Below are 24,697 nucleotides of genomic sequence, written 5' to 3'. Positions count from 1 at the left end.
TGTGTGTGTGTGTGTGTGTGTATGTGTGTGTGTGTGTATGTGTGTGTGTATGTGTATGTGTGTGTATGTGTGTGTGTGTGTATGTGTGTGTGTGTATGTGTGTGTGTGTGTGTGTGTATGTGTGTGTGTGTGTGTGTATGTGTGTGTGTGTGTGTGTGTGTGTGTGTGTGTGTGTGTGTAATAAAATTGCTTGTCGAACTGTTTCCCGTTTCGTTGTGTCCTTTCCTCCGTTGAAAGTTCCATCTTGCATCACGTAAGGGATTGATAGTGGGTTGAAACACCCGATAAGTTATCCGAACCGTCGAGGTGGACGATAACTCCGCTCGGTTATCCCTGCAGCACGGAACGAGCCCCTTCAGCGGTTCGTGTCCGAAGCCGACCTGCCGCGAGGTACGATCGCCCGGTCGACCACTCGCGCAGGTACTTAGGTAGGTCAAATTTGGCGAGCAAACCTATCCTGCGCGGGTGGGCAATTGGCACGATCGTGGTGAGGTTAAACCCCCACCCGTGACTGGCGCCTGGCGGTAGTTCCAGGAGGGTCACGACTGAATTGTCCGTTCCGGTGGGCGACATGTCGCGATTCGAGTTACGTGGCCGATCGCACGCCGGCAGGCGCGAATTCGTAACAATATATATATATATATATATATATATATATATATATATATATATATATATATATATATAATACATATATTAATGATGACATTGATAAGCATTAACAGAAACAAAATATGTACAATCAATAAAAAGAATAATTGCCACCGCTCGTATACATTCTACATGGAAGCAGTGGGAGGAGGTTCATCCCACTGCAAAATAAAGGTGGATTAAACAGCACTCATTGGCTGAGAGCATATGCATACAGTACAAACAATTGCGACGGGTGCATTTACTTGGGGGGAGGGGGGCACTAAGTGTTATGGATTTTTGTGTTCTTTTTTTTTTAAGAAAATGTTTCTCAAGGAGAGCTCCATAATGAATTAGCATTCCACAGGGCAGCGTGAAGCGAGGTGTTCCTGAACTTCATGTGTTGGGATAGCTTGGGAAAACTAAAACAGCACTCGGGAGAGCACATACCTCTGCCAAGCCGAACAGTTTAGGTTTTGTATCCCACTGATGAGCCGGATCTGCATCCGGACCTGAAACAAAATCTAATCAGGTTGTTCTCGTCACCTAACCAACTCCAACTCATCCACCAAGTTTTGTCATAATCCATCCCCAACTTTTTGAATCATCATGCCATATATCAGTTTTGGCACCATCCCTCAATGGTGAATCATCATTTTAAAATAAATAAATAAATAAACTTTAAAATTCTCGGATCCAAATCTTCACCAAAATCGAATTTATCCTTGTCACACACCAAACCTGTCCACTAAATTTCATCCGAATGTCCATAACTCGAGATATCCTGCTCACAGACAGACAAAGCCAGACAGAAAGACAAGGGTGAAAACATAACCTCTGTCCACCTTCAGTGGAGGTGGCAACAAGAGTAACTGATAAAGGCTCTAGAATACATCATTGAAGCCCCCGTCACACCTTGACGATTTAGACAGCGTATGGCAATGTATCAAAAATTTATCTAAAACGCTGGCGTACACTGAACTATTGATGTTTTTTTCAGTTTTGGGTGCACAATAGTGTATTCATAACGAGTTGGACGTATGCATAACGTCTTAGTAACGTACACAGAACGTTTCGATAACTTATACCAACGAATGCTTAGCGTATTGTCGGCGTTCACAACTTATGCCCAACGATAGTCTAACTTATGCATAGCGCGCGGCATTGTATGGCCGACGATCACGTGGCGTAGCCTATTACAAGGCTGCCGCTCAACAATTCAAATCATAACCGCACTAGACGTCGAAGTGTCAACATCACCGTCTTTCCGAAGAAAACTTCGAAGAATGCTGCCAAGAAGTCTCCTGGCCGTGGACGCGAACGCAAGGAGGATCCATCATCATTCCTCCTCCTGTGAACCCCATTTTTATATACCAATTCACCTAAACGCTGCCAATACACCATTATACGGTAGCTGTAAGTTAGAAACACGTTCAGCAAGTTCTGTGATCGTCCGGAAGACATCAAATACGTCTACATACGTCAATATGCGTTGGAGATACGTTACACATAGGTTCAAAGCACGTTACTCATAGGTTAAAAATAAGTTTTGGGTACGCTAGACATTACCTCGATGTATTTCGACTTATGGGTAACTTATAAGTAACATGTGTCGACGTGTGTGAACGATCACATAACGTGCCTACAACTTATGGCCAGTGTATGCGGAATGTGTGAGTCATACGTTGGCATATGTCGATGAGCTCGGCGTACTACGACGTATGCCAGCATGCTCTTAATGTATACAAAACTTACCCATAACGTATTCGGCGTGTGCCAGCGTATTCACCAAATTTTTCATTCGTCGGCATACGCTGGCTAAAACTTCAAGGTGTGACCGGCTTAAAGTACCAAATCGGAAGATTGCAAAATTACCAAATTGTAGGCTAATTGTGTTTCTCAACTTCAGCATGACAGATGATTTAAAAAAAAATATATATATATATATATATATATATATATATATATATATATATATATATATATATATATATATATATATATATATATATATATATATATATATATATATATAGGACCACTCGACCTGGAGCTTATCTGGGCCCTGGTCTAATGTTGGAACCCAAATTTGGTAGAATTCTGACTGGTGGGTCTGGTGAGGAAGATTGTTGAAGGAATTTACACACTTTTCCAAATATTTTACCAAGTCTGCCATTTTGACACATTTACGGTCATGTGATCGGCATGACCACCGCAGTTTAACATCACAACCCTGTCCTCATGTTGTAACCCAAGTTTCGTAGCATTCTGATGGGTGGATCTGGAGAAGATTTTGAAAGGAATTAGTCAACTATTGGGAAAATCGCATTGTCGGCCATTTTGACACTTATGGTCACATGATCCGCATAACTTCCACAATATAATCAACATCCCTCCCTACCATAATGTTGCAACCCAAATCTGTTCGCATTCTGACAGGTGGGTCTGGAGGAGAAGATTTTTGAAGGAATTTACACGATTTTCCCCAAAAATTGACCAAGTCGGCCATTTTGACACTTCCGGTCACGTGATCGGCATGGCCTTCACAATTTAATATCCCTGCCCTGGCCTAATGTTGTAACCCAAATTTGGTAGCATTCTGACTGGTGGGTCTGGAGAAGATGTTTGAAGGAATTTACGCAATTTTCCCAAAAATTGACCATTGGCCATTTTGACAGTTTTTGGGCGAGTTACTTGTCACTCACTTATAACTAAGCATATTTATTTGAACAAGGCTGTGATCCTTCATTATTCATATTTACACGAGAAAATACAAATCCATAATTAGTTAGGAGGCCAGAGAAGTTCCCAAGAGATCCCCCCCCACCCCTTCTTTTGGAAGTTATGTACACGTTCACTCTCATTCACTCAACATCACCTCTGAGTCGATGTACATTTTAAAAACCAAAACAACACGTTGAAAGTTAACAAAGAACGTGTTCATTACAACTAAAATAATCCACGATTCTGTCCTTTTGTCAGTGTTTTGTCTGTCCTCGTGTATGATGTTGAGTTGTCCAGGGGTGTGCTCAGTTACCAATCAGCTAGCTAGCACTTGCCAAGCCAGTCGTTTCTTATTAACGGTTTTGAATGGGTTGCTTGCTCAAGTGCTTAAGCCACTTGGCCAGCGTTCTACAAGAAACATGGTACCTGAACACACCCCCGATATCAAAAGATAATGGGCAAATTGTGGACATTTACTTGGCCTGGAGTGTCTTCCAATACCAACCAGCTTGTTATCGCTCTTCTTTCCTTTTAGCACCAGGTCCATCCAGGAACTCAAGAAATTCCTTGTTGAACCTCACAGTTTTGAACTCTGAACCAGCGCTGGAATAAAAGACTTCCCTTTTTTTTTACCATCATCGTATTTTTACCACGGGCTTCTGCTAAGTATTAAATATCTGTAGAGGTAAGTCGTATGATTTCACATGCACCGCGAGGTGGTGGGTGTAAACTTTAAAGCAAATTATGGTAAGATTGTTTTGTAAAACCTCCTGTAACAGGCAAGGCCAAGTGGAGGACTTGTGGCATCTGACACTTTAAAGAGGAACAATCACAAATGGCATGGCTAGCGGATCGCAAGCCATGGTGGTATGGTCAGCTGTAGATCTCTGCAGAAGGGCAGAACACTTTTGAGAGTCTGCCCCGTATGGCAGGATGGCCTAAAAGCCCTAAAAGAAGGTGCCCCTGAAATAAGGTTTTCTGTGAAAATATTTGAATAAATGCTGAGGTGGCATTTTGAGGCAGTGTGATCGAGTGTTTTCCCTTACAGCTCCCAAACCCCAAGAGTACCTCTGGCAATGACTTCCCCTCCACTCCCACCTCATGTTTGGCTGTGTTGTGCTGTACTCCACACAGCGACGACTCCATCTCCATCTCCATCTCCTTCTCAGACAATGTGGACCAACTTTTAACCACTCATGCCAACTCTCTCTTTAAACCATGTGTACTGGTAGCTTAGCTGCCAGGGTAGCTATCATTTCTTGAAGCACGACTGTCGCTGAAGCAGTGCCCCTCTACCAGTGCACACTGGAACTGGTACTCATTTCCCTGACAATATCTGCTGCTCTTCCTTCGCTCCAATTGGTTCTTCTGACCACGTCCTTGTTAAAGTGGACATCTCTCTGGCTGTCATCAGAGAACCACCTCACCGCCGTCGAGTCTGGCATTTCACTCAAGCCGACTGGCAGGGTCTCCGAGCAGCCATCAAACTTACAGACTGGTCTCCTATCACTACTTTCTCAAACATCAACTCATCCTGGGAATTCTTTCAAAGAAACTTGCTCTCCCTCATGCACAGATTTATCCCCTCTCGTGTTCAGTTGTCTTACCCTTCCTCCCGCCCTTGGTTTACTGAAGCTTGTGGCGAGGCAGTTGTCCTGAAACAACTTGCCTTTGCCTCATGGAAAGCAAACCCAACTGAGGGCAATCTCAGTTCTTTCCACAAAGCTCGGAACAAGTGTGTATCTACCCTCAGGAGAGCCAGAAAACAACATCTTTCTCATCTCAAGTCTGAACTCTCAGACCTCTCTCCCTCCTCAAAATCCTGGTGGCGTTTAATCAAATCTGTTTCTGGTGTATGTTCCCCCTCCATCCCCTCCCTTACCTCAAATGGCCGCACTGCTGATTCCACACGTGATAAAGCTGAATGTCTAAACTCGGTGTTTGCAGCTAAATCTTGTGTCCCAAACCCATCACTATCTCTACCCACTTTACCCAGTCGCACCCAACTGTCCCTGGACTCTGTATCCTTTTCTCCTGACAAGGTGGAGAGCTTGCTTTCAAACCTCGAGTCAGATTCTGCAACCGGTCCAGACGGCATCAGCCCACGTGTCCTCAAAGCCTGCTCTTCTGCTCTTGCTCACCCTCTCTCTGTTCTATTCACCCTCTCATTTTCCCAAGGTCATCTGCCATCTGCTTGGAAATCTGCTAACATCACTGCCCTGCATAAAAGGTGCAAAAACAGATCCCTGTAACTACAGACCAATCAGCCTTCTCCCAATCATCAGCAAGGTTATGGAATCCATCATTGCTTCAGACATGAAATCCTTCCTCTTCTCCAATGGCTTGATTTCCAATCATCAATTTGGTTTCAGACCAGGTCACTCTACCCTGGATATGCTGCTACTGCTCTCCCATCAATGGATGGAGGTCCTCAATGCCAGACAGGAAATCCGAGCCGTATCCCTGGACATATCACGTGCTTTTGACACAGTCTGGCACCCTGCCCTACTCACCAAACTCTCTTCCCATGGTATTCAAGGCCATCTCCACTCATGGCTCGCAGACTTCCTCTCCTGTCGCAGTCAACGTGTGGCCCTAAATGGAGTTCTTTCATCCCCTCTTCCTGTGCAGGCTGGAGTTCCTCAAGGTAGCGTTCTGGGCCCTGTTCTTTTTCTGGTTTTCATCAATGATCTCTCGGACTCTCTGGAAAATCCTCTATTTCTCTTTGCCGATGACTCCACCCTCTGCCGTACCATCTGTCATCCCTCAGACCGGCAAGCAGCAGCTTCTTCGCTCACTGCAGATCTGGATAAAATCACAAACTGGTCCAACACGTGGAACATGTCTTTCAATCCACACAAATCTCACACTCTCACTATGTCTCTTCGAAAGGACCGTTTACAAAACCCCCCATCCACTTTCTCAACAATCCACTGGAAGAGGTCGTTTCTTGCAAGCTTCTGGGTCTCACTCTCTGCCATGACCTTTCCTGGGAAAGTCAGATTTCCAACCTGACCTCAAAAGCCAGTCGCGGACTGAGAATCCTCCGTCGTGCAAAGTCCTTCCTCGGCCCTCTTGAGCTCCTGACTACTTACAAAGCTTTTGTCCGTAGCCTGATGGAGTACTGCTCTCCCCTCTGGGCTGGTGCTCCTGCCTCCCACCTTTCTCGACTTCACGCTGTCGAAACCAGGGCTTTTAAGATCATTGGCATCTCCCGCAATGAAGCTGAGTCTTTGGGCCTCTCACTCAATCACCGCAGGTTGGTCGGTGGTCTTTCTGTCTTCTACCGACTCCTCTCCAGCCTTGCCCCCCTGCTCTCTCTGCGATTTGTCCCAACCACATTTCCACAGGGCGCTCAAGGTCCGCCAACAACCCCCTTCTGGTAAAACTACCAAAATCACGAATCACTGCTCATCTTCACTCTTTCATTCCTCTTTTTCCCGCCTTTGGAATAAACTTCCTCACTCTATTCTTTCCCATTCTTCCCTCCAGGCTTTCAAAACAGCCGTTCACCACCACCTCTTATCTTCCCCCATCCAAATCCTCGATCTTTTCTACCCCCGATAATCCACCCATGCCCACTTCCTTCAATTCTCCTGCTTTCCTTCCTGAAAGTCCCTGTAATGTCCATCTTCTCCTCGCCATGTTCCCCGTCCCATCCCCATCCCTCTCCCTTCCACAGTTCACCTGTGTCTGTTCTCCAATGTTTTGTCCCTTCCACTCCCACCCCTCTTGTCTCATGCCTCCTTGCTGTGAGTTGTGTGTTAGCTCTCATACGAGCCTCGACCAAGGTATACAAAAAAAAAAAAAAAAAAAAAAAAAAAAAAATTTCACCGACCTCGGAAGGATGACAGGCTGAGTCAACCCTCTGGTGCATTAATTCGGTGGCTGACGGGGCTTGAACTCAGGACCCTAGGATCCCAAGCCGCCACCCTAACCACTGAGCCAACACCAGGCTTCTCATATGTGACGATTTAAATTGTCAGCATAGAATTTGGCTTGGTGTTGGTACCTCTCTCACCTGGCAAGGCACTTCAGCAAAGGACTTCCGTGACTCCATCTGTGAATTTTCCAACCTGGATTTTTCATAATGGCAAATCCTCCCTTCTCGACTTGGTAATGACCAACTTCCTCACCAATATCCCCTGCTCTTCCTTTGCTCCATCTGATCATGTGCTTGTGAAGGTCAACATCTCTCTAGTCATTCTCGGAGAAAAGCCTCAGCACCGGCGAGTCTGGCAGTTCACTCAGGCAAACTGGCAAAGACTACAAGCAGCCATTGCACTTCAGGACTGGTCTTCTAAATCCACCACTCTGATATAAACTCAGCCTGGGAATTCTTCCACAGAAACCTGCTCTCCCTGATGCACAGATTCATTCAGTCTTTAGTTGTCTTAACCATCCTCCCACCCACGGTACACTGGATTGTGTGGTGAGGCAGTTGTCTTGAAAAAAGTTGCATTCTCCTCCTGGAAAGCAAATCTGACCGAAGTCAACCTCAGTTCATTCCACAAACCCTGCAATAAGTGTGTCAACTGCCAAGAGAGCCAGAAAACCTCAAAAATTAATTATTTCAAACTTGTCTCCCTCTAAAACCTGGTGGAGACTTGTCAAGCGTTTCTGGTGTAAGCTCCCCTCCATCCCTTCCTTCACTTCAAATGGCACTACAGCTGACTATTCATGAGAAGGGCAAATTCCTCAATTTTGTGTTTGCTTCCAAATTCTGTCCCACACACCCCCTTGCTCTGTGCCTAACCTACCCAGTCACACTCAACTGCTCCTGGGCTCTGCGTCTTTTGCACCTAAGAAAGTGGAGAAGTTTCTGGCAAACCTCGACTCTGATACTGCAACTGCAACTGGACCGCACAGCATCAGCTCACGTGTTGTAAAAACTGAGCTTGTGCACTTCCTCTCTCTGCCCTTTTCACTATCATTTGCATTAGATCATATTAAATCTGCATAGAAGTTAGCCAACATCACAGCATTACATTAAAAAAGGTACAAAAACCAATCCCCTTAACCCACCCACCCATGGATTAGAAGCTTACTTCTAATCATCAGCAAGATCATGTAATCAATAATTGCAGTTGACATAAAATCATTCCTCTTCTCCAATGACCTCGTGTCAGATCATCATTTTGGATCAAGACCAACAACTCCACCTTGGAGATTCTGATTCTACTCTCCCAACAATGGATGGAGGACCTCAATGTCGGATGACACCAGGGATGTCTCTCTGGAGTTGAGACGGATCTCGAGCTTTCTATACAGTCCAGCATCCCAGTGTGTTCTCCAAACTCTCTGCCAACTGCATCCTCAGCCAACTCCACTCTTGAGTTAGTGACTTGCTCCACTCTCATACCCAACATGTGGCTCTCAACACAATCCTGTCATCTCCTCTCCCTGTCAAACTGGAGTGTCCCGAGGCAGTGTTTTACACCCGATCCTATTCCTAATCTTCATCAACAATCTATGGAAAATCCCCTTTATCCCTTTGCTGATGACACCACCCTCTGTCATGACATCGACATACTCAAGATAGCCAGGTGGCAGCCTCTTCCCTCTCTTCAGACCTTGACAAAATCACAAGCTTGTCAAATACTTGGAATATGTCTTTAAATCCCATGATATATATATATATATATATATATATATATATATATATATATATATATATATATATATATATATATCTATATATATATCTATATATATATATCTATATCTCTCTCTCGATCTCTCTCTCGATCTCTCTCATGACAAACCCTCCCATTTACTTTAACAACCCTCTTACAGAAATTAAGTCACTCAAACTATTGGGTCTCTTTCTCAACCACAATCTTTGTTGAGCAAACCACATTTCAAAGTTGGTCTCCAAAGCCAGTTGCCAAATGGGCACCCTCCCATCGTGCAAAGTCATTCTTTGGCACAACTGAACTGTTATCCACCTATAAGGCCTTCATCTGTAGCTTTATGGAATACTACTCTCCCCTCTGGGCTGCTTCCCCGATCTCAACTTGATGCTGTGGAAACCAAAGCCTTCAAGATCTTTTGAATCTCCCATGATGAAGGCGAGTCTATGGGCCTATCATTCCGCCATCGCAGAGGTCAGTGGTCTCTCTATCTTCTGCTGCCTCCTTTCTGGTCCTGCACCCTCTGCCATCTCCATGCTTTGTACTCCCCCCCCCCCCCAAGTTTCTGCAGGACACACAAGGTCTGCCAACAATCCCCTTCTTGTGAAAATCCAGAATGACTGCTCACCTGTGCTCTTTTTCTTTTTTTATTCTTCCCCACCTGTAGAACAAACTTCCACATTCTCTTCAATCTCAATCTCTCCTCCAGGTCTTCAAGACAGCTGTTCACAACCATCTCAGATCATCCCCAATTTAAAACCATGATCTTTTCTGCCCTCATTAACACCCCTCTACCCCACACCTCACCCCACCACAATCCCTCCTCATTCCAAATTTCTAGTTTCCTTCTGTATCCATCTTGTCCACCCCATGCATCCTCACCTGCCGCCCATTCATCCATCTCCCTCTGTCTTGGCCTTCGGTTCTGCTGTTGGTGTTTCGCCTCTCTCTCTCTACTGTTCGTCATGATCTGTTCTCTTCTAGCTCTTTCATGAGCCTCGACTCTGCATACAACAAAAATAAATGTCGTTCGAGAAAACTAGGAAGGGAGGGAAGAGGGTGAGGGAGGCAAGACCAACGAGTGGGGAAAAGGGAGAGGGACGACGACCGGTGAAGGGGTGAGTAGCCGTTTTACTCAGCACGCATTTGGAAGTCCTCTAATAGCCATTCCTCCTCACCTCCAATATTCTCTCAGCTATTAGTAATTCCCCTGGATGTTCTTGTATAAAATAGACAGATATCAAGTACCTGATTCAATAACCATCTCAATTATCACTTTGACCCTGTCCATCAAGCTTTTGACCCTTCGATTCCAGAACCTCTCCCATTTGAGATCATCCTCACAAACAAAGAGATGGAGAGACGTGTACTTCTCTGTACCACTTCATTGCTCAATGCAGTTACTACAGTGTCTCAAACGTTTCAACTGTATTCAAAATCCTCGTTTATTTAGAAATGCACTGCCTTTAACTAATTGCGAGTTACCATTCAGATTTAATAATCAACAGTGTAGAACTCGTTTCAAGCATCCGTGTTTGGAACGATTCTGCAAAATTGTTTTGTTTGTGTTCTCCTATTAAACAACAGGGGATTATTTTCAATTTTCAGCCTTTTTTTTTTCTCAGAAGGATAATCTTGATTTTAAAGTCTCAAGCTTTTCCACTTTGAAGTTTCTTGAAATATTCTCATGTACGAGTGAAAAAGTTTAGAATCAAACTCCAGGCTTAAATTGCAGAAAAGGGTTATGAAAATATGAGTGCAAGTCGATTTTACTTGTGCTTTGACGTCAACAATAACTTCCATTCATTACACTTTTTTCCATTCCCATAAAGCCTTACCCAAACGGCCAGCATGCTCAGCACTTCGAGGGGTAAGATGGAGGGTGGGTTGGCGATGCAACGTCAAGGTCAACCGAAGAAAGAAAAGTTCTTTTTCTGCTCTCCAACAGCTTGCTGTTGGAAGTTCAAATCAGTTGCAGATGTTTCTTGTGCAGAAAAAAAAAGTGCTGGAAAATGTGCCGGCCGAGAGGTGATGTCAGTCATCCGGAGAAAAGAGAACTGTGGATACAAGGAGAGAATTTTTTTTTTTAAAGAGTTTGCTTCTTCTCCATCAAAAGCTGCCTTCAAGCTCTGGTTATTATATATTGTTGTAGCACAGGTAACCTTGCTACACCGATACATCGGGATGTTTATCCTTGCTGTGCGGAGATGTAAAATAAATGGATAAACACTTCCATATGAATTTCTATTTAATAACGCCAAACCTTTTCATGGCCAATGACGAAATGTGGAAAAACATGGAAGGCCAATGATGAATCCATAGGCGGTCAGAAGGTAAACAATGGGAACTTCGCCATTTGTAACTTGCACCGGAGGAAAACACATCTCGATGGCTTTTGTTTTGATTGCAACTTGCCTGATCCATCTTCTTTTCTGACAGCAAATCCCAAACATAATTACTCTTTTTCTTTCTTCTTTCTATGCAGAAACCATAAGCCTGAACCGTTTTATTTTTGTCTCTCTCACCCCCCCCCTCCACTTCCCGACCCCCTTCCCTCTTCCACCTTTGTTTCTCTACAAAGAAAGATTTTCCTTCATGCTAAAAATGTCTGAGCAAATCATTTTAAAATAAATCTCAAAAAGGTGAAAGCCACTGTTTTTTTTGGTCTGAAGTTTGAATGAAGCTTTAAAGCACAAAACAAGCATCCATGCCATCATTAAGAACTTTCTGAACTCGCAATCCAACACAGATATAAGGTATCGTCACATCTTTGATGGGCAAATCTGCTTTCCCACGGCCTGAAATTATTGAGTGTGGGCTGGATGGGTTAAATAAACTTCAAAGGGACCTGCATCTTTGACCGCACGTGAAGTTTTGTAACTGGAACTTGAGCTTGAGGCAAAAACTTTTCCCCAAAGCAAAGTGATTACTGGATCATCCTCTTTGTATGCAGGTTAGCGTTACTAACTATTCATAACCAATTAACCACAGATTATTTTGTATCCACCGAGACTTGTGCTTAATTTTATTTAACAACTTTTGATATTCCCTCAACAATCCTCAATGCTACATTTGAGGTGGCTAAGCAGCCTCTTCAATCTGCTCATATCTGTTGGAATGATCGAGTGGGCTGGCTGTTGCATCATGAAGTTGGCTGGTGCAACCTTGGTTTTCTGGATTTAAAAGTAAGACAGCTTTGACAAGTGGCAGTACTAAGTTTATCCTTTATCAACAAAGCCTTCATTGTTCATTCCTTATCCATCTAATCCATTGTTGAAACACCATGCTAAAATGCCATGATCAAGTGCTGATGCCACATAGTATTTAGTGCTTGGAACAAAGGTGAATACAGTATGATCTTTGTCCAACATGAAATACATCTACAAGCTATTTTATGAGCCTTATGAAACCGCAAAGTTAATTTGTCGCAAAGTATTGCGTGTACGAAGAGGTATGCAATATGACACTTTGCTAACACCCCACCCACTCCCTTCCTCCCCCCCCACCCCCACTACTCCAAACACCCAAACCATTGAATTAACACCAGGTAGGGTTGCACACAAATAAATAAATAATTTATATTGACAAATTAAAATGATGTGAAGAGGATATTTTTGCCAATTGCAGTACTGGTGATAAAAAAGGGAAAGCCGCACATGATCGGCACGTAAAGATCGAAAAATGACAGACATAATCAAAGGTGTTTCAACAACGCATGCAGACTCCAACTCGCACCCATACCCACAAAGACAACAACGCTTCAACAAGCACAGTAATTATTATCAATTCTTGCAATTGCCGTGCTGAAGAGGCGGACACACACCCAACACCACTTGACAGCATCAAATGGTAACTTGCAACACTCGCGTTTCATGTTGCTGAAGTTTCAAGTTCATCGATAATGATGTGAAACGCAAAGGCGATAACACAATTCGTGTCATATCACCAATTGTTTACGTGAATTGAGGAAATAGCTCGGATGCTCAGAAAATGAGAAAATCTGCGCAGATATCTCTCACGACAGAGATAGTCATTTATCTTTATGAGAGTCTCGTGTAATCGGTAAATATCTACGCGGAGGACACAAATGGACGTATTTTGTAAAGTTGAAAATTCAACATTTACTGCATATCATCAGGTATTTTGTGCTGTGGGTCTCACATTCCTTCAGGACAGAATGAAAGGAATGTCAGATCCACAATATAAATATGAACATTTAAGGTCAAAACTCTAACAAATCGTAATGCTTAAATATCAGCTCATGATGACCTCTTCAATCTTACGGCATGTGTGTGCATCATTTACAACAGGTGAACAAATTCAGCTGAGCTTTACGTTCATTACCCTCAGGATGTTTAGCTGCAAAATAAATGACTATCACATCCAATTTGGATTGCTTAGAGATATACCTTTTAGTTTACGTTTTTCCCCTCACACCGCCACCACCAACCACGATACAAAGAAAATGGCAAGAGTTCAGAAACTTAAGTAGGCCTTACCTGCTTTCCAAGAAGCGCACATCCTCCATGTCAACTTTGGTCACATTGTCACCAGATGGAGACAAGTAGACTACGGCATTAGAGAGAGCCTCTCGAAGGCGGGACTGGGAGATGAGAAAAGTGAGGCCGGGCTTGGATGGCCGTGAGCAAAATGCCAGTGAAGCATCTTTCTGCCTTGGCCAGTAACCAACTGTAGGAGTATAGAGGAATGCAATTAAGCAAACCCCAAAACTGTGAAAAAAAAACTATCGTTTCCAACATACAGGTGGACTGCACATATAGTGACAGTATACACCCATCCCTCAATTCACAGAGTATATACGTTCTTGAAGAGTTGTACATGAAACAAAATTTGGTGTAGCAAACTATTTTCCCATTGGCTGCCATTATTACCCCGCGCAAGCAAAGCGAAAAGTGGGGTTATGCAATTGGTTCACTTCCGTCTGTCTGTCCATCCATCCACAAACGTCACTTTATAAATCGAGGAACAACTTAATTTGAATTGAACGTTATATTTTGAACATGAATCGGAACAATAATCGGAAAACGAACGTGAAGTTTAGCAGTACTTTGGCTCTGACGTCATCCCAATCGCACATGCGCAGAGAGGAGCGAGATAATTATTTTACTCTGTCAGCCTGTCTGGCAATCAAGCAAAATTGAAAATCATTTCAAAAAGGAAACTTACCGTTTTCAAGGACGTCATAAAGAGCACAGACAACATGCTCGAAGAACTAATGTAACATGTTAAATAGCTGCTGCGTCAATGGCGGTAAACTTCCAGAATTAATTTTTTTTACACGACCTTTAAAATCTTTTATTCAATTTTAATTATATACTTCAACACTGCAGAACCCATATCACCTTCTTACCGCTTATAAAAACCTCCCAGTTTTGCAGTATCTGGACATGTGAAATAATGTGTTGTATAAGACTGCATCAACGGCACTAAACTTCCAGAATTTTTTGATACGACCTTCAAAATAATTATTTTATTTAAATTGAATGATATACCTGAACACTGGGTTGGGCACGGTGCTCTATGAACTCTCTAGTCCCAAGTATAATTGGAGATGCAGTCCGACAGAAAACATTTTGACCACAAGACGTAACAAAAACAAAAGAATGCAGCAAACCTTTTTAAAGCACATTTTAACAGAAATTCCATAACTTGATAAAATATTAATAATAATGCTCATAACAAGTCTCAGAATTAAATAAAATACTACAAACCTTGCTGAATGCTGTGTGAGATGGTGGTGAAGCGAGATGTGGTTGGACTGAACCAAAACAAGCCAAGCTTCAGCGGCACGAAATGGCATGATTACAGTATGAAAAGCAGGATGAAAAGCATGCGCAAATGACCTGGAGCAGTATGAAATGCACGCTACGCGAAGACAAACGACACATCGCACATTGTTCATTGTTGTCATCACCACACCCAAATTATTTTTTTATTATATAGATATCCAAAACTTATACGTTACGTTATAGCAACATTCCATAAATTGAGTTGCCGCATAATGAGGTATGTATGTATATAGATACGAGCAATCGATTTTGTAAGGGTATAAACGAGCGTCTCCAAAGGATGGCTCAATAGGTCTCAAACTTGAGATCTTGCTGGGTCGAGTTCACTCGAGAGATTCTGACACTCACATCCCGATAAGTGAAGATGATTGTGATGGGTGGCCAAAATGGAGAATCATGCCCGGGATTGAAATTATGAAAAGCAATTTGAAAACGAACCTTCGACCCAAAAATTGATCACCTCCATTTTTTTAAATCGAAAGGTGACATTTAAGTGGGCTTGCATGATAACTCAAAGGTAGTACATCTGCTGTAGGTAGTGTAGTGTACTCACATGGCTAGTGGATGGAATCAATGGAACGTTGCTCGAGGTATGCTAACCATCATGGGAAGAAGCTGACATTTTGGGCAAATAACCCTTCGGCGGAGTAAAAGAGGACCACTATTTTGTCATAATGCAATCCACATGTCTTTTGCTTCGGCGAATGGATCCAAAACGTCAGCTTCTCCTTGCTTCCTACGGCAGTTAGCATAAATATTCCATCAGTCAACTTTCTTTCAATTCCATCTGCTGTTCTACCAGTCCACTGATGCAGAACGACATTGACAATTTAAGACTAGATTTCTATTCCCACTTCGAGATGTTTAGTCTCGGTTTAATTCCAGGCCCAAACTACAAGCAGTCATCATGGTGCTGCATAGGCACCGTGTTGTCCCCACAAGTACATCCTTCTTGAGAGATGTGAAGCTGACTGCTATGTCTGAAAGATGTCTGAAAGACGTTGCTTGTGGATGTTAAAGATCCCGTAGCACAATTTTTTTTTTTTAAAGTAAGCTATTGAAAGCCAGCACCTTGGCCAAAGTAAATTCCTGCCATGATTGAGGGTTACTTTGGGAGCACTTTACAATGGCATAGCAGCCTCTCCATGGAAAATTCTCAGCTATAGAAATGTTCATGCCCTGATGCCCCACAGGTGTGTATGGGTTTGAGAAATACACATAAATAAATAAATAAATAACATCATGTAAAACAAAGCAACCAAATAGTGATAGCACAATTTGTGATAATTAAAAATACTAGGATGGCCTTTCCATTAAAAACAAAAATCTCCATGGGATAACCTTGAACTCTGTCACCATCCCACCTCCCTCACCCCTCCATACCCCACCCCACTTTCTACCATGCACAAGGTTTTCAATTCACAGGCCAGTGCAGAAAAATCGACTTGATCAGCATGCCGCGCCAGCTTAGCGTAGAGCACAGGGATTTGTTTAGTCTGCGGATGGATTAGCAACGCCCTGCGGGCCTTCCCCTGTGTGAGCTCAAACATCATTGCAAGAACCGAGTACGATGTGAAATTGGAGAGACTTTACTGAAAGCATTACCCATGCAAGCCATTTATAGCATGACACAAACATTCACTTTCTGCAACAAGCCTGGTTCAAATGGGCACATCAGTGTGGCAAAGCTATCTTTATATTACATCTATCCCTATATCTATATATCTTCCCCCCTCTCTTTCTCTCTAACGAGCAATTGTATTGCATTGGGGCTCTGTGGATCAACTACAGCATTGTGGATTTGATATGAAGGAGAGTGGAGGTGGGGTTTGGTAGGAAGCAAGTTTGGAATGAAACGGTGCAACAAAGAATGCGCGCAAGAGAATGCTCTGGAAAAGTTGTGCAGCAACAGCAAAATGAGGAACCTTGGGTGATGTGAAAAGCACAGAAGGTACACATACCGGCTTGATGTGTGATTGTACCATTGGACGTTGCTAGCCTGATGAGAACCTCTGACTGTTGTGCGAGAACCAGGTAGAGATTTTGAGCAGATTCGGACTCACTTGAGCGCATCATTGACTGTGTGATAAATGAACAGTGCTCAGTTATAAAATGGCAAGTTTCAATGAAAGAGTTACAAATCCATTGTGCAATTTCTACTGCATGGAGGCAACAAAGTATCATTCACTTGACAAAGTGATCAAAACGTCCGGAAAGTTACAGGTAAAATTGTAGAAGCAAACTGTGGGTCTGTTTACATGCAGCGAGCACAATAGGGGGGCTGAAGCGGAGTCTCACGAGAACCCTGGTTCTCGTTAAATTTTGCAATACATTGACCTTATGAGCTTTGCCTCAGTGAAGAACGGGTTGGGTCAGGAAAGCAAACCTTTTAAGCTTTAAGCTCTATGAGGACCAATCAAAAAGTTTTTTTTTCTTTTCAAAATGTTTCGGAGCGAAAAAAAAAGACCTATTCTGATAACATGAAAAAAAAAAAAACAAGAAAAAAAACCTATCCACTGCTGGGAAGAAAGTGCGGCACTGGTTGGGAATTGGAAAGGACCAACATCTGTGCTGAGTTTTACTTATGCAGAACAATCCTTTCCTGGTACGAGAAAACATTACAACTTCTTCAGTAGTTGTAAAAAAAAAAATTTACACAACTGCCATTGAAAAGACTGTGGCTTAATGGTCAAGAGAGTCCGCTCTGAGTCTGAGAGGTTGATGGTTCAAACTCTGGACGAGTCATACCAGACTTGAAAAATGGTACGTGCTGCTTCCGTGCTTGACACTCAGCATTTAGAGGATACAGCACAGACAAACAACCATAGGCTGGCAACCATTACATGGGCTTGATTAGACCAATGGCCCCCTCCTGCATTGAAGTTTCTTGTAAGAGAAGAAGATAATGTGCTGTATCCTCTAAATGCAGAGTGTCAAATACTGCGTCCGATAATATTCGGTCAAGTATTTTAGCCTTTTTTAAGTGTCATGCAAAAATAAACAAACAAACTAAATAAATAAATAAATAAAGGATCGGGTTGACGACCTGCGATCCAATTGATTTGGTCTTTCCCGCCCAGAAAAGAAATGCCGTGCCATGACTGCGGGTGCTCAGCGCGGCTGCTGTGTCCTGTTCCGTTGGTAGATCAAGAATGGGTATCTCCAAATGCCACAACTCGACCCCAATGGCACCATCCAGCAAATAAACCTAAGGTCGGGACAAAGCTGAGTATCGAGGTTACATACATATCACTGTGTAACATAGCACAGTGGCAAAACACCCATCACCAATATGGAATTTCAAAATATATATATATATATATATATATATATATATATATATATATTTAAAATGAGAATATAAAAAACCCAGCACCACAACACAGTTTGTTTAGCATGTTGTTCTGGGCTAATCGATCCTGTTGCAAAAATCTGATTGAGGGATTCTTTGTTTATGGTTCTTTGTTAAGAGTGTAGCAAGAAGACACAAACTTGCACACCATTTTCCCACTTACCCTGTTATATGGGAGATAAAGGGTTTTGGCAAGAGTGTGATGGCAATAAATTCCTGTCCTCTCCCAGGATTGGCTTCCTTTCTCTTTGTTTTGTTCGATTGGATTCCATGTGCTTTCAATCATTTTGTTTTGCCAAATGAACTCGAATGAACACAAAATTAACAAGCGGTCTTTTTCAGTCTCAGACAATGGTACAACCATCTGGGAATCATCCTACAATTCACACCAAACTAACAAATCAATAAGAGTGGGAGGGGGGGGGGGAGTTAATAAACCAGAATGAGAATCAAATTAAATTGTGTCGATCCCAAAATAAGTGTTCGTGATGCTGCAATGCTTTATTTATATGCTCATGTGCATTTATAGAATGCTTCTTTCCAGACCTTACATTCATCACAGAATTTTTCATATAAAATTATTTTCTGAGTATGTGCAAGTGACATTGACTCAGTGGTAACCTTTGTAAGCTTTTTGTAAAAGTTATGGGGTTGCATTGGAAACATGTGGACACAGAACAAGGAACAAGCAGTTGGATAAACAACTGATAAAGGAGGGAGGAAGACGTTGGCAGGCAAGAAAGGTTGCTGCAGGAAGGTATACATTTGTCATTTGAAAGACATATTTGTTTCCTTTTTTCTTTCTTTACAGTTCTTCATTACATCTCGTCAGGGTTTCATTATTATCAATCTGGATATTAAACAAGAGAATGGAAATTTTTCTTTGCACATCACATATCGGAGAAAGTGTGAAAGATAACTTGGTCAAAGAAAGGAGAGAGGGGTAGAGTGACAGCAGATAAAAGGGGATACAATGGTGGATGGGAGGGAGGATAACATATCCAGGCATTACTGAAGATTCCACAATTATTACATATATTATATGGAAGATGGAACGGTCATTGTGCAATAATAATAATAATAATAATAATAATAACAACAGAAGAGCGCATACCTCTGCCAGGCTGATTAGTTTACATTTCGTATCGCACCGATAGGCCCGGTCTGGATTCGGACCTGAACTAAAATTTAATGAGCTTGTTCTTGTCACCTAACCAATTCACCCACCGAGTTTCCTCTGAATCCATCCATAACTTTTTGAAATAACGTGACCTTACATGACATTTATATAGATATACTAGCATAACCCGCGCTCTACGCGACATGTTGGGGTGGGTGTGTTTGAGAAAGGAACTGACGCAGAGTATCAGTAGTAATTTTACTTTAATGCAGTAAGTGGAATACGATTTCACTGTTTCAGAACCATTTTATTTACTTTTTTTGTACCATGCACCTCATATGGTCTGAGATAATGTAAGCCGAATATCACGTTACTCGAGCGCAGAACAAAGTCGAAGATAGCGCAACACGAAACCACAAACTCGGAAAAAAAAAATATATATATATATATATATATATATATATATATCAATATCATATATATTCTGAGAAAATATATAATTGCTTTAGCCCTATCACTCGATGGTGAAGAATCACGAAAAAAATTTCGTCGGAACCGGATTCGGATCTTCACCAAAACCGAATAAATGAATCCTTGTCACACCCCCAACCTGTCCACCAAGTTTCATCCGAATCCTTGTACAACTTTTTGAGATATCATACAATATCGTTTTTAGCCCCATCTCTCAATGGTGAAGAATCAGTAAAAATTAAATAAATCTCGTATCCAGATCTGGATTCGGATCTTCACCAAAATTGAATCAGTTCTTCGTCGTGGCACTCTCAACCTATCCACCAAGTTTCGTGTGAATCCATCCATAACCTTTTGAGACATTGTGCTATATATTGTTTTTGGCCCCAACTCTAGATGATGAAGAATCACTTGAAAAATTCTCAGATATGGATCCGGATTCAGATCTTCACCAAAATTGAATCGATTCGTCCTTGTCACACACCCAACATGTCCCACCAAGTTTAATCCAAATCAGTCCACAACCTTTTGAGATATCATGCAATATCATTTTTGGCCATATCTCTCAATGGTGAAGAATCACTTTTTAAAAATCTCAGATCCGGATCTGGATCTTTACCAAAATTAAGCGTGGCTGTGCTTGGTCTGTCAACTACATGAAAAATAAAAAAATAAAAAATCGATTGCTTGAAAACTGGCCAAAAATTGTGTGACAAACAAACAGACAAACCCACACACCAACATACTTGGCAAAATAATTTTTTTGCGAAGTAACAGAGACAGACAGACGGCGGTGAAAACATAACCTCTGTCCACCTCAGGTAGCAGAGGAAATAATTAGGGTACTCATTGACGTTACAACATTGCCAGATATGCCTCCACCCACGTTATTACATCTATACTAACAAAAGGCAGTGTGTGCGTGTCAGTGTCTGTCTGTGTGTGTCGCCTCCATAACTCCAAAACCATGAAACCCAGCGGCCTGAAACTTTGCATGCATACCACGAAAACTCCAAGGAAGTGTCTGACTGAAAATTGGGTGTTTTGGTTCATTAAAACACCCTTTTTGAGGATAATTAACGGCCTTATTTCACGATATCCTTTATCAGGCACATCGTCAATCACTGCCCTCTATGGAGTCTTTAAGGAGTATCCAAGGTAACTTTGCTGGGGTCTGAAGCCGCCATGTGTTTTTTGGCCTTGACTTGGAACAGGTCGCAACGATTTCTGAACGCTAAAGTTTTTTGTTTTTTCCTCACTTTCCTCACTTGTATTATCAAATGCCTGTTCATCATAGCTATGGATCGCTGGGTGTTGCGATGCTTACACACGCCCGGAGACGGCAGCATTCACGGCTTCATTTCATTTCCACACATGCGATAACCGAGATAATCTCTTAAACTAAGCAGAATAACAAAATTTAAGCTACAGAATCAAGTTTACAAGTAGTTCCGACTCCAACAAGCAGTTCCTCCTAAAAAAGTGTTCATTTGTCCAATTTGGACATATTGGACATTTCGGGAGTCTCCGGAATCTGGGAGGTGTACGTTTCATATGACGGTTCGGTGATTGCTAATTGCATGCCAAGCGAGCCATTTCATATCATCCGTTTCGTTGGAGTGCGAAAGCCACTTGGCGAGCGCTCTACAATATTCACACTGTCACTGAATACTGTACGTCGATCGACTTGTAGTTCAGGGGCACTCCCGTGCGTTGTTGGCCACGTGTTGTTCTGCGGTGAAACATGCGGTGGCTGGCTCGCTGAAAATGACATTTTATTTTTCACAATGTTTCCCCTTTTTGTTCTTCCATTATCTACCCATCACTTCAACATCGATACCTACAAAAAAAAATAATAATAATTGCATTTTGTTAATTTTTCGCTTGAATTACATATTTAAATAATTTTATTTAAAAGGTAAGCGTTTGTGGTTCTCCTTTTTGTGTACTTTATCCATGCAGAACTTTGTACGGAACTTGGAACAGGCCGTGTTTGCCTTGCCACACAGGATAGGAGGCTACTCACCCAGTGATTTAACAAGCTTAGCGGGAAACCAACCATTACCTTTTAAATGTGAAAAAAAACAAGTTTAACTGACGCTATAATGGAGTCGGGTATGCCTTGAACGTACGACATCAATAATTAATGCTTGGGTAACACACTACCTTGGTACAGCGAGGATGAAAGTACAGACGAACAGATAGAATAAGTTTAAACTTTGAACCTCAGCAGCATACGAGCGATCGCGTTTTCCTTCTAAAAGTTGACTATACGAGTCCTCACGGCTGTTTCTAAAGCAATTGGTTGTCTGAATATAATCCGGGTTTGCTTTGGAAACGTTATGGGGTTTCTTTTTGTGAGTTTCAGAGCTGATAACACCCAATTTCCGAGCTGTTTGCCATAGCAACAGATGCTTTCTAAATTGCAGAGCCAATCTTTTTTTTTTTTTACCCGGCACACGATGATTGGCAGCCGTTTAACAAATAATGTTTATATACAGTCGTGGCCAAAAATATTGGCACCCTTGCACTTTTTTCAAATAATGCACCATTTCTTCCAGAAAATTGTTGAAATTTTAAAATCTTTTGGAATCCACATTTGCATTGCTGCAGTGGAACAAAACAAACAAACAAACAAAAAAGGTGAAAAAAAAAAATCACGAAATCTTGGCTTATTCCACACAGAAATCCTAAACTGGCCCAGACATTATTATTGGCACCTTTTCGAAGTTGTTCGAAATAATTTGATTTCAAGCAGGTGATTCTCCTTTACTTGGGAATTGAACTCACCTGTGGTGAGTTGCAGGTGCCTGCAATATAAAAATCACTCATTTAACCAGTTTGAAGAGAGAAAAGGAGTCATTCTGCTGTTTTATGTCAATGTGTGTACCACAATGAGCATGGAGAAAAGAAAGAAAACCAGAGAATTGTCTGAGGAGGTCAGACACAAGATTGTAGCCAAGCATGGACAATGTCAAGGCTACATGTCCCTCTCCAGAGACCTTGATGTTCCTTTGTCCACCAGACACAATGTTATCAGGAATTTAAGGCCCATGGCACTGAAGCCAACCTCACTGGACGTGGCTGTAAGAGAAAGCTTAATCAAAGATTGCAGCGAAGAATTGTTCAAAGTGAAAGTGTTTGTTCAATTGTTCAAAGTGAAAGAATTGTTCAAAGCTCATTGTGGTATAGTGGTGAAAGCGCCTCGATTAACTGCAAGCAGATTCAAGCTGACCTTCAGACACAAGGTAAGACAGTTTCAACTCGCACCATCCGTCGCCAACTCGATGAAAGAGGGCTCTATGGTCGGAGACCCAGGAGGACCCCACTGCTGAGAGAGAGAGAGACATAAGAAAGCCCAACTGGAGTTTTCCAAAACACACCTGAACAAGCCAAAATCCTTCTGGGAGAATGTCCTGTGGACCGATGAAACCAAATTAGAGCTTTTTGGTAAAGCACATAATCTCTGTTTACAGAAAACAAAATGAAGCCTTCAAAGAAAAGAACACCTTCCCCACAGTCAAACATGGAGGAGGTTCAGTGATGTTTTGGGGTTGCTGTGCTGCCTCTGGCACTGGGTGCCTTGAATGTGCGGATGGCATCATGAAATCAGGAGATTACCAAGGTATTTTGGAGCGCAATGTTCAACCCAGTGTCAGAAAGTTGGGTCTCCGTCGATGTGTCATAGGACTTGCAACAGGACAATGACCCCAAGCACACTTCAAAAAGCACCCAGGAATGTTTCAAGACAAAACACTGGACTATTCTGAAGCGGCCAGCAATGAGTCCACATCTAAATCCCATTGAACACCTGTGGAGAGATCTGAAAACAGCAGTTGGGAGAAGGCATCCTTCAAATCTGGGAGAAATGGAGCAGTTTGAACAGGAAGAGCGTTTGGCCAAACCGCCAGTAGAGTGGTGAGGAAGCTTATTCATGGCTGTAGGAATCACTCGACTGCAGTTATTTTGTCCAAAGTCTGTGCTACCAAATATTAAGTCAAGGGTATCAATAATTTTGTCAATGTCATTTATTTTTATTTTTTGATTTAAAAGGATATATTAAATTCTGAATCAAAAACAAAGGTTCTGTAATATTAACAGTGAAATCAAGAATTGTGGAGACAAAATACTTTTGTCAATTTCAACATATTTTTTAGAGAAAATTGTGTTATTTCTAAAAAGTGCAAGGGTGCCAATATTTTTGGCAATGACTGAATATAAACATTATTTATAAACGGCTGCCAATAGTCATGTGAGTGGTTTACAAAAAAAAAAAAAAAATTGGCTGTGCAATTTAGAAAGCATACTAATGTTTCTGGCATTAAAAAAAACAACAAATTTATACATTTACATTTTCTTCTCCGTGACATATTTTGTGAGTCATCCATGCCTCCTCGTGGTTCCCTGGTTATCTTATCCAGCCGCTACCAGGTGGGCGTCCAGGGGTATTGCCCATGTGGTTAATATCTCTGTGAGGCTCTTTAAAAACCAATAAGGATAACAAATTTATAATCTTCCCAAATTGACTTGATGTAACAAAAATAAGATACCTAGCACACACCAACTCCTAGTGACCTTATTCGCAGTTGAAATCACAGACCAATTCAATTATTGCCAAAATGGACTTGCATCCACAAGCCTGAACTCGGCGACAACACGAGAGTTCAGGACTGCAGTGTGCAGAACGTTGAGAAAGCAGCGTGTACAACAATGAATGATGATGATACTCAAAATGATGTGTATGGTTTGATGTTGTTATAATCTGAGATATTCCTTTATTCCAAGTTCTGCGATCAAATGATGATGGCAATCTGTGGTTATATAAACAAACGGGTCATTCTAGGGGATGGTCATTTTGGAGGTTCAGAAGAGTGAAACCTATGACCCCCTGAGCAATGAGGTCATAGGTTTCACTCCTAACGTCAACTACATTGGTAGCATGGGGGACTTGCATCAC

The 24,697-nt window shown here is 42.0% G+C and overlaps 1 protein-coding gene across 6 annotated transcripts in view; it reads right to left on the bottom strand.

Moving 5' to 3' along the window:
- The window catches only part of LOC147012082 (protein FAM234B-like), a 125,320-nt gene that overhangs the window by 17,289 nt on the left and 83,334 nt on the right, over positions 1-24,697 (bottom strand). For 2 of the 6 annotated variants that reach the window (XM_085858283.1, XM_085858282.1), the window contains 4 exons: positions 17,844-18,005; positions 16,759-16,876; positions 14,720-14,786; positions 13,487-13,717 (listed from right to left, as the gene is read on the bottom strand). In XM_085858283.1, coding sequence (XP_085714409.1) covers positions 13,487-13,717; positions 14,720-14,786; positions 16,759-16,876; positions 17,844-18,005 — 578 coding nt within the window. Of the gene's footprint in view, positions 1-10,825; positions 11,045-13,486; positions 13,718-14,719; positions 14,787-16,758; positions 16,877-17,843; positions 18,006-24,697 lie in introns of all 6 variants that reach the window. The other 4 variants (XR_015051990.1, XR_015051992.1, XR_015051991.1 and 1 more) reach the window with 4 other exon arrangements.

The sequence above is a fragment of the Eptatretus burgeri genome, chromosome 15 (genome assembly GCF_056783735.1).
Source record: "Eptatretus burgeri isolate ZD-2024b chromosome 15, Ebu_testis_v1, whole genome shotgun sequence".
Lineage (NCBI taxonomy): Eukaryota > Metazoa > Chordata > Myxini > Myxiniformes > Myxinidae > Eptatretus > Eptatretus burgeri.
Note: the sequence above shows the minus strand (reverse complement) of the source record. Positions and strands in the feature narration are given on the sequence as shown.